Source organism: Manis pentadactyla, chromosome 5, assembly GCF_030020395.1.
Source record: "Manis pentadactyla isolate mManPen7 chromosome 5, mManPen7.hap1, whole genome shotgun sequence".
NCBI lineage: Eukaryota > Metazoa > Chordata > Mammalia > Pholidota > Manidae > Manis > Manis pentadactyla.
In genome coordinates, this window is record NC_080023.1 from 165,940,500 (window position 1) to 165,955,046 (window position 14,547).

At 46.7% G+C, this 14,547-nt stretch overlaps 1 protein-coding gene across 23 annotated transcripts in view; it reads right to left on the reverse strand.

Annotated features, from left to right (window-relative positions):
- Nucleotides 1-14,547, reverse strand: part of ZMYND8 (zinc finger MYND-type containing 8) — a 105,892-nt gene that overhangs the window by 28,948 nt on the left and 62,397 nt on the right. For 20 of the 23 annotated variants that reach the window (XM_057503067.1, XM_057503061.1, XM_057503057.1 and 17 more), the window contains 3 exons: nt 12,210-12,350; nt 4,207-4,359; nt 1,118-1,627 (listed from right to left, as the gene is read on the reverse strand). In XM_057503067.1, coding sequence (XP_057359050.1) covers nt 1,118-1,627; nt 4,207-4,359; nt 12,210-12,350 — 804 coding nt within the window. The remainder of the gene's footprint in view (nt 1-1,117; nt 1,628-4,206; nt 4,360-12,209; nt 12,351-14,547) is intronic. The other 3 variants (XM_036902074.2, XM_036902076.2, XM_057503065.1) reach the window with 1 other exon arrangement.

Below are 14,547 nucleotides of genomic sequence, written 5' to 3' on the forward strand. Positions count from 1 at the left end.
AGTTAGGCATAGTCAAAAATTAAACCTGGGCATCCCTAAGTTACTCATCAAGTACATAAGGTTTTATGGCTGCAACCTCTAATCTGTCCTTAGGCAATGTTTCTCCTGAGCCCCTCAATTCATTATCTTTCCTGGGCATGTGAAAATCCTCTTATACCCACTTGCCAAACCAACTGAAAAATGTGCTGACCGCTTTGACAATGGGAAGGACACCCTTCCTATCGTTCACACACGTTCCTTCCGGAGGGCCTGCCAACATGCCTGGGCTATGACAGGCTGGAGGGCAGCCACTGCTAGTTCTATCCAACAGAAGCAACAGAGGCACTGCTGAGGTCAGGCGGCAGCTCTCTACACCAGGGGAGATTTCTGCCTCCCAGGGGGACCTCTAGCAATGTCAAGACATTTTTGATTGCCACAACCAGGCAGATGCTACTAGCACCCAGTGGGCGGAGGCCAGGGATGCTGCTGAACCACCTCTAATGCACAGGGCAAAGAAGTATATCCAGCACAAAATGTCGGTAGTGCCAGGGCTGAGAAACCCTGGACTCAGGTCCACGAAATGCAAATACACGGAATGCCAGTTCGGGTACCCACCTGATCAGGACCTTCGATTTCCAGTGCCCCAGGAAGCACTCAGCATTCTGGTATCACCTGACCCAAGGGCTCTCGTGCTCTAGTGATAAAATTACACTTTGAGATGCCTGGAGAGCACGAAGGGAAGAAGGGGGTGCTGAATTCATCAACATCTTTGAACTAAACACTTCTTGACAATTTCAGCCTTGTCACATGTCTAAATGTTGACAAACACATTAGAAAAATGAGTGACATATTGGGAAGGAAGTTGCTCAGGCACTGACCGCTAGAAACACCTACTATTCTCTATGAGACTTCTTTTTCTGTGCTCAAAATCAACCACACTGGCTACTGAGCAGGTCAAAAGGCAGGTCAGCCCAGGTCCTGGTCCTGTTCAGTAAGTAGCAAGGTGACTGTGACGTAACCGAAGCTCTGCTAGGCCTCCCTTCGTGATGTCAGAGGGTCACAGAATTTTGGATGAGACCCGGGGAAAGGAGGCATTCGAACCCAAATCAAGAAACCGGAAGCTGGTACAGTCACTTACCATCCTGCTTGGGAGATGGCTCTTTGGGCTCCTTCTTATTTTTTCGACCCTCCCGCCCAGAATGGTCTTCTCCTAAATCGATGACGAGTTCGCTCTCTGAATCGGAGTCCAGGCCCAAATGTACTGTCGGGGAATCCATCTCATCTTTTCCCTTCAGTTTATCCTTTGTGGGATGAGGTGAGGGTTTCGCTTTTTCTACAAAGTCCTTCTCAGACTGGGGACTTGCCTTTTCTTTGACTGAGCCTGGATCTGCTTTCTCACTGGTTGGAGATGTGCATTTCAGCTCCTCTTTAGTCTCCACTGGGTTTGCCAGTTTGGGCTTCTTTTTGACAGCAGATGGCTCTTTGTCCATCCGACCACCCTCTTTGTCTTCCGCATCCTCTGGCTCATTCTTGGACTTCTGCTCATCATCACTGATATACTCGCTATCGCTACTATCTGACTTCTCGGAATCCTCCGAATCGCTGTGCTCTACGGCCGTATAAACATCTTCTGAGATTTCATTTATGCCTAAATTCAAAAAGAAAACCCAGCATGTGGTGCAGTCACAAAATAAAAAGCAGGACCCAAACCACAAACATTTCCACGCCAAACGCTGGAATAAAAAAACATTTCAAATCGCATCACAGTGGCCTGGTGGGGTGAGCCGTGAACTAAGGTTGCAACTGACTACAGCAGAGAAATGGGACTTGTGTTTGGAGAGGGTTTCAGTTACTAACAAAGACAACCTGGGGCCCAGCAATATAAATTCAGAATTTATCTGGAGCTAAATTCTTTGCAACACTGGTAACTAATTGGGATACAGAGAATGGGAGAGGGATAGGAGCGAACACCAGAGATGGGCTGTTAAAATGGATCCATTTTACAGATTGCAAAATAGAGGCCCAGAGAAATCACTTGTCCTATGACCCAAAGGAAACCAGACGGAGGCAAAGCCAGAATCCTGGGCTCCTGACTCACCACTGGCACCCTTCCCACAAACTCCCAAAGCATGAAAGGCCATTACCATTTGTGTCCAGAGCTCAAAGAAATAAGCCAAACTCTTAAAGCAGAGGTTGCAAATTCATAACCACAAGTCACATCTGGCCGGTAGACATGTTTTACTTGGGAAGCCGTGGTTTGGCCCACAGGGCGTTTCATCATTTGTTTTTTGTTTTTTAACTTAGAAGCTGCTGCCCAATTCACAAGTCAGGAGATCTCACACAGAAATTAAGATGGCAGCCCTGATCTGCCCACTCTGGTCACAGGCCCACAAGGCAGTGGCTGGCTGCAGCCGAGAAGCCACCAGGCCCCTTCAGCAAGGAGGCACCGCCTCCAGGAAGGCCAGGTGTTTTGCCCCACTCCTACTTTCTGCACTGATGCAGAGAGTCAACTGCCACTGCATCTGCAATGTTCTTCCACGTACAATGGAGTCAAGAGGAAAGGGGCACATTTCCACATCGCTATCAAAAGGGGAAGAGAACAGCAGGTGTTTTGCACACAAACAAAAATGGGCAGAAGCTTATTTCTAACAATAGGTCCATTTAGCTCATTTATGATTCCTGCTCCCAGTAATGAGCACCATCGGCTGTAAGTAAGTAACAGTGCACCCTAAAATTTTGAAATGAGGAAAACCCAATCTGGACCATCCTTATTCTAGAGAAATGGCACCATGAGTGTGAGGTCACTGTCCTGACCCAGACATACTGAAGGCACACTCACAAAAAGATTAAGAGCCACGAAGAACCCAAGCACTGGATACTAGCAGATTCATTAGTGAATTATATCCACCTCCATCAGGGCTCAATCAGAAACAGAGGTCAACATACAAAAACCCAGATCTGGTATAATGTCTGGGTCCTAGGGCTTGTGCTACTGGTCAGACTCAAGAAGGACAAGTAGGACCACACATGTGATAGGAAAAGCCTGGGTAGTAGAGCCCAGAGGAATCTAATTCAAATCTTGCTCCTCTGTTTTTATTAGCTGTGTGACCCCAAAGGAGTGTCTACCTCTCTGAGCCTCAGTTTCTTCATCTGCAAAATGGGACTGATCATAGCATCAACCTCTCAGGACAATCTGCAGTGTTCAGCACAGTGCAAGGTACCCAGCAAGTACCTGGTAAATGGAAATACTAAAATTCTCATTAACAATAATACTGAACCAAGGAGTTAGGCTAGCTGTGTTGAGGGACCCAAAGGGGATATTTAAATGGCCTGCACAATTTCACCCATGCCACTCAATGTCCTAACCAAACAGGAAACCCCAGTAAGGAATACATTCCGGATGACTCCCAACTAAGCTCCTTTCTCACCCACTGAGAATGTAACCCTCCCTCACCTGAGACTCAGCCATCTCCTACTCTTTGGTAAATGCCCTCCTGGCTTTGTTTACTTATTCCACAAATATTCCAGAGCATCTATTACATGCAAAAGACCATGTACCTTGGTGAAGGCAAATGCTCATAAAGCAACCTCACTGCCCTCAAGGAGCTCTCAGTCTAGAGGGCTACTACCCCCACACAAAGGGACCACCAAGGCTTCTGAGCATTTAAGTGCCACAGGAAGACAGGCAGAAGGGGAGGGCAGTCAGAGGAGACTTCCTGGAGAAGGTAACACCCATCTCAGCCTTAGGGGCAGGGTTCAGGTAGGCAGTGTGCAGGCAGGCAGCATGGAGAAGAGGAAGGGGAGGCAGTAGGTACAGAAGCAGGATGAGTTTGCCAGGTGGGGAGCGGCCCAGGCTGGCGGGAAAGAGTCTGTGTTGCACACTTGTGGGACACACTTGATCCTCATGTGGAAACACTGCCGGGTACTTGGAGGGAGCACAGAGGCAAATTCTGGAGGGTCTCTTTCAAACTTCCTACAACCTGCACCTCACGTCTGCAGGCTGCCCCAGCCAACGAATAAACCCTGAGACATTCAAAGAGCCCCTCTGGACAATGAACTAAGAATCTGAAATACTTTGCCCTGAGTGGAATTATATTTTAATTGAACAAAACAATTCAAGGTTAAAGCAGCTGCTAAAAGCAACCAGGGTCCAACTCTGATTTCATCCAGCTGGTATTCCTATAGCTAATGATGCCGACGACGATGGTGCCAACAAGCCAGACATACCTAATTGTGCTTTGCAGCTCTCTATCGTCTTGTCGAGGTTGAGCTGGAACCTGCTGCGGATCTGCCGCTTGGGAGAGATGAGAGGAACGGGGGCAGACTGCTGCTGGACTGACTCGCTCAGCTCCTTCAGGTCCATCTCGGCCTTGCTCCGGTCTGGAAGACATCATACCCTCGTAAGACGAGGAGCTGGAGGGACGCACCAACAACGCTCATCACTTAGATTCCTTCTCGAAAACACACATTTGAGAACATGGGGCAGAAAAAAAACCTGAAAACGTTTCCATTGTCTGTCCCAACAATATCATCTGCTCCACACAACAGTCTGACTTGGAGATAACAGCCCGAGAAAACATTTGGCAGATTTTACTCAGTCTACTGAACAATTGCCTGGGCTGCTGTCAATATTTAAAATGCACAGTCCCAGCCAGACGGTTGTCTGTGGAACTCAGCATCATTAGGGGATCTCAAAAGCCAAAGGTTACGGTAATATGCTCAATCTCAATCTCAGCAGATAAAGGGATGCCAAGGCTGCCCAGAGAATGCTTTTAACATCAAGCCCACGTCAGAGAGGGCTTGTAACCAAGACAGAGGCTGAGCCCCTCAGAGACCACACCGAGCACACAGCTCCTCATTTACCATGGAGGCTGCATTTTTCATTCTTCACTCACCTAGTCTGGAGCTGAAATGAGAAAAGGAGGAAAAATACAAGACAGGCAGACCCTCAAGCCAGTCTGCTATACCTCCCTTTGCTTCTATCCGAAGAAAGGTGAGTGGATTAGCCCTGAAAAATAAAACCTGCGTCTTTCTGCTCAGATACAAGTCCAAAACCCTCACCTGAATCCCAGGCAAAGGCCTCTGACAAATGACCCACCAAGGGTCGGTCCTGCCCCCAGCTCCTGCCACAGGCTCTTTATACAACCAACTGGACCAGATTCCAAGGGTCTGCTAGCTTGCATTTCTGCAATTCCTTTCCCACCTCCTCCAGTGCCCCCAAAACCTAAGAATGGGACAAAATGAAGGCAGATGCAAAGGCCCTGGAAACAATGAGAGACTTTGCAGGCACGGAGCACATCTTTCACCCCACCTGCCACCCTCTGGTACCCGCTCCACTGACCCCAAGTGGAAACTATGGGGTGTCTTCTTTACCCTGGCCAACCCCAGAAAACCAGTCAGAAAGCATGTGGCATCCATCAAAGACAAAGATGAAGCCACCTTGAGCCTGTTCCTACCAGCCGTGAGCTCTATCCCCCTGCCATCCCAGGCCCCCACACCAAAAGCCATCTCCATCCACCAGGCTGTTAAAGAGGCCCCGGATACAGACCAGGAGCAGGACTGCGAAAGCTATTCCAAGCCAACTTCACTATCTTCCCTCATCTTTGTTTTGCTCTCCGACACAAGCCATATACCTTCTCCTTTACCCAGGAGGGGACATTGTCTTACACTGCACACCTAGAGATTCATTCCTTTAAAGTGACCAGAGGTGGCCTCCCAAAAAGTCACACCCAATGCAGTCATAGGTGACCACTGCCAACAAATTACTCCAACTTGATTTTATCACCGTAACGAGGTCCCCACCAAGGTAAGATTAGGAAGGGCCTTTGACCAAAAACACACTTGGGACAGCCGCCAGGGAAGATTCCAGAAATGAGTAGTCAAAGCAAACACAGACACCATCTTATACAAGAAGAGCCTCTAAAAACATATCCATGTGTGAGCATGTGCATGCACATGCATGCGTCTGTCCCTGCGGTGTGCGCATGCACGTGCCGATTCGGGGCTCCCCATGGAGCCTATCAAGGCCAGGCTATCAGGTGCCCACCGAGAGGCTGGTACAAATGCACAGCCCCTTCAGAGGGGGAAGAATGTTTGCCCAAATTTACTGGAGAAGCACTTTCCAAAAAAGTGAAACAGTGATAAAACCAAAAAGAAAAAGAGGAGGAGGAGGAGGAGGAGGACCAAGGCCACAGAGAAAAAAAGAAAGTTCCGATTTAAGAGCAGTACAAGTAGCATTTAGGGACTTCAACAGCTGAGCTTTATTTGAGTGTGGCAGCAAAAGAGGAAGAATATGAAGCCTGTCTCGTAATTTCCACTTTCAAAACTGCAGCAGCATACTGATGTCCAGAGGGAAAAGAAGTATCTCACAAAAATACTTCCCAGTATGTGGGGCAGGAGGGGGAATGTTACCCAGTGATATGCTCATACTACCCTCAATAACATTCCTGTACGTTAATAGATTCCACACCGCAGTTACCGGAAAAACACCCTCTACTCTACACCAGGAATCAACGAACTTTCTCTATAAAGGGCCAAGAACAAATCAGGCTCTTCAGGCCCTGTAGGCACTGCTGCAAAAACAGCTGTAAACATTGTGTAAATAAATGGGGGTGGGTGTGTGCCAATAAAACTTTATTTACAAAAACGGGGAGGGACACCCCAGTGACTGCTAACCTTAGCTACATACTGATACAGCCTATAGAGCTTTAAAATAATCCTACTGCCTTAGCCCCACCCCTGGAGATTCTGAACTAACTGACAAGGGGAAGGCCTGGACACTAGCTTTTTACAAGTTCCCCAGGTGATATGATTGGCAGCTCAGGTTGAGAACCCCTGTACTAGATCAATCTTCTATGTGGGTAAGGACAGCCCCTCATGATTTGCCTTAACCCTTGTGTATCTGTGTTAATAGTATCACTCCTGTATACTTAGGGGTCACAAAGGACATCTGAACTTCACCAGAATAATCTTCACCAGAATAATCATGTGTGCGTGCATGTATACCTGTGTGTGTCTACAGCAAATTCAATCTCTTAACTTTGGCCTAAAAAGACTGAACTCGGGATTACTCATCATCGAGAGGAAGGAAAAGAAGGTAAAACACCTCATTTTAAAAACTAAGGTTTGTCTGGCCAATAACCTACCACAATGTTTATTCTAACAAGAAACCACCAAAAGCCAGGGGCTGGGATCAGGTCCCTCTGGAAGCAGACCTTCAGGAGTTCAGCCAAATGTAATTATCTTTCTGGAACTTTCAGTTGTGTTTGACTTTCCTCTTCTCTGCAGAGAGAAAAAAGGAGCTTCTCTTTCTCATTTATCAGCTCACAGCTTATCAGGACTTCTTCCATCCCTGCCCTTTTCTATCAAGAATATCTTCAGAATCCACCCTTGCTGCCAACATTTTGAACTTTTCAGCTGATAGGAAGACAGCTTAGGCTATAAATGGAAACCAGGGATAAAAAAATATACCCAAGCTTAGACGAAGAGGCACAGACCTACATTTCTGGAGGGAGCATAAATCAGAACCACCCCTTTAGAGGGCAGTTGGGCAGTATCTCTCAAAATGTCAACCGCACATGGCCTCTGACCCAAGATTCCACTTCTAGGAATTTATCCTATGGATACACTCCCACGTGAGCAGAAGTGTCTTCAACTGCAGCTGTTTTCAACAGCAAAAGTAGAAAACAATCTACACTCAATAAATAAGGTGCCTGGACAAGTAAGTTCTTGAAATGGAATAAAATACAACTGCTAAAGTAAAAGTGTAGCAGATCTTTATGGCTGATATGGAGAGCCAATAGAAAAGAAGGCGGCATTCAATAAAGCGTGGTAGCCTTGATATGGGGAAGGAAAGAAGGAAATGGACGAATATGTGTGGTCTTGGGGTTTTTCAACACTGGCCTATTGACATTTGGGGCTGGTAAGTCTTTGTTAGGGGATGGGGGGCTGGTCTACACACCACGGGATTTAGCAGCATTCCTGACCTCCACCCACTAGATGACAGGGGCACCCACATCCCTGCTGTGCCAATAAAAATGTCTCCAGATATGGCCAAATGCCCCTGGGGGACGAAATCACCCAGGCCGAGAACCCCTGGGTGTACCTGGATGAGCTCTCCAAAAACAAAAAGAGGCACGTGGTCACCATCGGAGAGGAGGCGCAGGGACTGGGGATCAGAGGCTAGAGACAGGCTGACTTCTCATTAAATGTCTTTGCACCTGTTTATTAAATTTCTCTTACCATGCGTCCTCACTACTTATAAAAACAAAAACTTTTTAAAGAAAAAATGTTAAGTACTTCTTTCTCAGTTAAAAAAAAAATAGATCTTTGTTCAAAAGCTGCAGACTTCCAGGAGCCACAAAATGGGGGCTCCTTCAAAGGAACAACGTTCAGACAAGAAACCCTGGCAGATGCTCTCTTATCAATCAAAGGCAAGCAGAGATCTTCCTCACCTCATACACTGTAAAAAAAAAAAAAAAAAAAAAAATCAAGACATCAGGGAAACCCAGGGTCCCCAGGTCTGCATCCACGTTCTCAAAGGATGCCTCGCTTCCAAGCTACCACTTTATGTGGAGAAAGAAAGGAGGCTTCCCATCAGTGACTGCAGAAGACTAAACCAGCAGAAATGCGCCAGGTCTGACAGCTTCCCATTGCTCCATCGGCATCTCCGACAGGCACGGTTTTGTCACTAACAGGACTCTGAACTGCTGTGTTTGTTCAGCCTAAAGCAAACTGTGTGAGATAGGAGGGATTCCCAGAGAAAGCACACAGGAGTCTGGAAGCAAAAGGCAACTGGGCCTTCCTCCTCTCTCCTAGTGTCACAAACTCACTTTTACTTATGACTTCTTTTCTGTATAGTCACAGAAGAGGATGTTGAACGAGTTTAGAGAGACAAGGCCCAAGACAGCAAATGAGGGGCCCATGCTTCAGCTAACAGAGCAAGAAGGGTCGCTGCAGAAGCCTTCCCCTCTGCCATGCACCAAATTATTATAAGATTAAGTGTCCAACTGATGACCCATGAGCTGGTTTTTGCATTTTTGGTTGTTAAGTGTGTGGCCCCAACAGAGTTTTTGTTTTTAATGCAATTGATTGACAACTTTTAAAAACTAGGAGATTTCACATGAAAAATCTGGGTTTCTCTTTTTCTGGAAAAATCAGTCTGACAATACGGTCTTCAACTGGTGGAGCTGCTTCCTTTAGGAAAGCACTTTTTCCTCCATGTGACAGCCCATTCCAGATCGTCACCTTACCCCCTGATCTCTGTAGCCAGGCCAACTTATCAACAGCATAGGAGGCCTGTGGGGGGGCCTGCTAAAGTTACAGCAAGGCCCCGTCTGGTAGCATATCAGCTCATGTCTCTCCGGTAAGAGCCGGGGCCACTGGCACATAGGCCTGAGTCTAAAGGCCAAACTCCAACACCAACCGTGAGTGCACGAGCCTGAGCAGGTAACTTTGCTTCTCTGTGCCTCTGTTTCCACTTCTTTGAAATGGGGCTATTACCTACTTTAAAGATTGTTGTATTTAATAATTTTAATGTCCAGAGGGTAAAATTCACGTTTGGGGGAAGACAGTTCTATGAGTTTCAACACCTACACAGATTCGTGTAACCAGCACAAAGAGAATGCACAACTCCATCAGCCAAAGTATTCCTTTGCGGTATGTCAAACCCTCCCCCATCCCCCGACAATCATTCATCTGTTTCCTACCTCTGTAATTTTGCCTTTTTGAGTTTGGTTTTTTTTTTTAAGTGAAATATTGTTTGTTAGCTACGTCATCACTATCCCTAGCACTGCCTCATTTCTGTCTGCTTAGTTACGTGGGCACCAGGCATACTCAAGCCCTACAAAGCATTTGCCCCGTCACTGGGCAAGCACTTGAGAATTATTTGGCATTTCCCTCCACTCCCCGATTTTTCTACCAGGAAAGGAGCTATTCTTGCCACACATGACTGGCAGAGAGGAACCGGGCCGTGAGAACACCCCCACATGGCGTTTCTTTTCAGGGTGTGGAGGTGGGAGGAGGGCGTGAAAAAGCAAGCCACTATGTTGAGAACAATGAGTGTTCCCCAGGGTAGCCAACGGGTCCCTTTTTGTTCAAGTGAGGAATTCCCACCAGCCAACCTGGACGGAAGTCCCTACAGCTACCCACTGGCCATCCCACCACATCTGGCTGCACCACCAGGTGACCCGGGGTGAACAGGGTACTGGCCTCTTGGAGACACAGGGCTTCGCCAGCCCTGCTACCTTTCATCCTGCGACCGGAACACATGGAGCCTCCTCTCCAGGCCTCAGTATCCCCACCTGAAAGTGGCCCTGCAGGACAGGATGAACCCAGAGGGCACTGACCAGCAGAGGCTGTGAATCTCGGTCAAGCATCACTCTGCAGGTGGCGGCCCCTCCCTCTGTAGAACCTGCACGTGCCAGGCTCCGGACAACACATTCCCTGAGCCTGCTCCTTGTCCACCTCTCCTTTTAGCCTCCTCTGCCTGGCCTCTCCATGCTCAAAGGTCCCAGGCCCCTTGCCCTTTCTCCATTCCATAGACCAGGGCCTCTCATCCCCAGCACTCGCCTACCGGGGCCACATCATCCTCTGTTGAGAGAGGCTGTCCCTGCACTGAGCGGTTCAGCAGCATCCGTGGCCTGTCCCCACTGAATGCAAGCGGCACTCCTGCTCCCCGCCCCACCCAGCTGTGAGAGCTACTGTTCTAACCTAATCCCATGTAGAAATCAAGATTCCCAGAATTACACCTCCTGACCTGGCCTCAGGGCACCCTGACAGGTGCCTCCAACTGCCCTCTTAACCTCCCACCTAGGAGCGCAGCAGGTATTCTAAATTTACAGAATCAAAAACTGAACTCCTGGCCCCTCTTTCTCCTGGCACAGCCAAATCTCCCAGCACAGTTACTGGCCCACCCCAACAACTGTTGTGGGTGCCTCATCTCTGTGCTGTTCCCACTAGACTCCAGAAGCAACGCCCCCTTCCCAAGTTGTGACAACCAAAACTGTCTCCAGACATTTGCAAAGCATCCCCTGGGGTCAGGGAGGAACTGGACCCCGTTAAGAATGGCTGTCATGGGCTGTTCTCAACACAGCATCCCGAGAGGTCTTCCAAAGCATGAAGTCAGTTTCCATCCCCCAACTTCACCACTCCACCCAGGGTCCACAGGCCCCTGTGCTCTGTGACCTCATCTACTAACCTTCTGCTCCTTACCCAGTGGGACACACCTGGGCCTCCATGCCATTCCTGTAACACACCAAGTTCACCCTTATCATCAGGCCTAAACATTTTTGTTCCTTCTAGATTGTTCTTCCACTTGATACTGGCACAGCTGGTTTTTCCTGTCATGCAAACCTATGGTTAAGTATCGCCTCCTCAGAGCCCTCCCTAACCACTGCTTCCTGCCCACAGACCACACCCTGCCCATCTCTCTCCTTATCACATTAACACATTTTACCTTCTGTGATGGCATCACCAGTCTCATTTATTTACCTTGATTATTATTTCTCCCTCTCTAGAAACAAGCTCTTTAAGAGCAGGGCCCTTGTTCACCACTCTGCACCCCATCCCTAAAGCAGCGTATAGCATGTAATAGAAGCTCAATAAAAATCAGGGACCACAATGGAACGAACTGATAAAATAACTCAACAGTTGGATCTATAGTATTTCTGGTGCCAAATTTTGCTATATACTTTGGTCTAAGGTAGTGCTTTTCAAACAGCCAACTGAAACCCAACAGGTCAGAAAAAAGCTACCAAGTCAGGGACAAAGACTGGCATTTTAAGGAAGAATTAGGAGAGAATTAAGGAAACAATACATCGGAATATACTGCACACAGGAAAGGTAAATACTGATTCCTAAAACTAATTTCTATCGATTGTATATCAACGACACTTCAAGGAAAAAAAAAAACCTGATATATATCAAGTGTATATGTGTTAAACTTTATAAATAGATGTATATTTACATATACAAGAGGTAGGTTACTACAGTTAAGGGCAAGTAAGATCGTAAACACTGGCCTAAGATACTTCAAGATAAAACAGCTTTTGCATGTTAACAAGCCCCAGAAAAATCCTTATGTGTTCCTTATCTTGGAACCACTGCACCTTGTAAATATTTTGCACAGAGAAAAGAGCTCAGAATTCAAGAACCACACAAAAAGAGAACATCGCAACTTGCAGAAATAGTCACAGGGGCCACAGCAAGAAACTTCAAACATTCCAACTGACCCAGGTTAAGATTGAGGATGCTCCCGGTGGTGGGCGTCTTGTCCGCCTTCGTGGGGGCTGGCGCCGGCGCCTGCGGAGAGAATGGTTTCGGGCTGCCGGATAGACTCCCTGCTTGTCCCATCTTTGTGGAAGTCGGTGAAGCTGAAAAAGTATGTTAACTGTTAAAAGACAGATGTACAAATAAACAAAGCAAACTTCTATGTGTGGTGCAGGGGAGAAGAGAGAAATACTTGATTTCCACAAGGCCTCCAGGACCCCACAGATGGGGCAGGGCGGGAAGAGCTGGCCATTTATTTCAAGCAAAGGGCTTGAACCCAATGTTAAACTGTTAAAAGGGACTTCGAAGAAGGAAGGCCTCCCGATCATTCTATTCAACACAAAGCTCTAAGACAAATCGGCTAAGCTGCCACTGAAATTGGTTTGGCCCATTCACGGGTGTAAATCTTAAAATAAATAGCGACTAAACTGGCCCCCACCACGGTCCAGATGCGGAGACCAGAGCCAGGCTTACAAATGGCATGTCATCCGTTTGTGGGAGACGCAGGAGCCGGCTCACACAGTTACTGCACCTGCCAGAGGCCAATGTGACCCCTTGGGAGCTCTCCGGCTTCCCGTTTCAAAGGTCTGTAATTCTGAATGGGGCCAAACTCAGCACCAGATGGAGGGAGGGAGTCGTTGGTAAATTATCTCCTTCCTAATTGGGCTTCAAACTTTTACAGGAGGATAGAGAGTAGCCACTATGCCCAAGTCTTTTAAAAATACCTTAAAACTACCTCCTCCCCTAGGCCTCATCCAATGGTGGGTGGGGGGGAAGCAAGGATGGAAACCAAACCATTTAACGAAGTGTTCAGATGGGCCAACTAGAGCCTCCCAGAGATCCCAGAGATCCTTCAGATCCTTCAGATCCTGCCCTTTGCCTGAACTACAGCTCAGGATGTGGGGGCAAAAAACTTTCCTTTTTATTTTTCATCCTTCTATACTGCCTAAATATTGCTGGGTTTTTTGTTCTGTTGTCATTTTAACCATATGCATATAGTACTTCCACCATTTTTAAAAAAAAGGCCCATTTGAGGCATTTAGATCAAGGGCTGTTTTGCCCTTTTCAAAATACTTTCACTGTGGTTTTGTGGGGGGTGGGGGGCAAGGAGGTCTTTAAAACAGGTGCAAAAATATATTTGTTAACAGAAAAATGAAAAATGAAGGGAGAGGAATTCTGTAATTTTATGACTCCAGTCAAGTTTAATGAACGTACTCTTGGAAACTTCTCTCGCACTGCATGTGAAATTATAGGCTGGCCAACGTGTGTACAGCACTGGGGCTTAGCAAGTCGGCAAAGACAGATACATAGAGTTTACACTAAAAAAACAAATCAATGTATCCATTTAAAACATTTGCATTTATATCACTTCATCTAACCAGGTTTCTTCCCCAAGAAATGTTTCCGGGACTGCAGTCATTCACATGCCCCGCCATCTTCGTCTTCAGGTACCATCTCTCTACTCCTGAAAAGTAGTGTTATGTGGACTAGCACAGAAAGGATGCCAATCCTTTTATAAAGCTGTCAAAGCAACACTGCCAAGTTGAAAGGAGGGGAAGTCTTATTCCAATCCCATTCTAACACAAAAAAATTAGGATGATGATTATTAGTGTGATTACACACATTTTAAAAACCTGAAGGAACATGGGTGTCTCAACTGCTGTCACCTCCTAGGGTAGAATTCTGTGCAAACTTTGTCCACAATATTAAATTGGAAGGAATATTTTCTATTCATTGGAAAAATGACACAAAATGAAATGTAAATACTAAAGAACTTCAAACATGAATATTACACAATCAGAATTTTGTTGTCAGTGCTCAAATTCAAAAGCATGGTACAGCAAATCAGGGATTCTCAACGGGGACTGGAGGGTGACTATGCTTCCAGGGGACACATGACAAAACATGTAGACACCTTTGGCTGTCATAATTGTGGGCAAGAGTATGCTACCGGCAGCTAGCAAGGTAGAGACCAGGGATGCTGCTAAACGTCCCACAGTTCACAGGACAGCCCCCCACAACAGAGAATCACCAAGCACAAAATGTCAATAGTGTCGAGACGGAGAAACCCTGTTTTAAATCATGCTAGACATTTTCAAAAGCAGAAAGGCATTTGGAAATGCTCGTTTCAATTAAGCTTTGAAATGGATGCTGATCTTTTATAAAGCCATATATCTTGCCCAAAGGAAGAACTAATTGCCTTTGAAGTCACAAATAATTTAATCAGATTTTATACTTCGATGTACCAGTCACAAGTAGGCTTAAACAGATCATTTATTATCTACATTTACAAAACCCAAG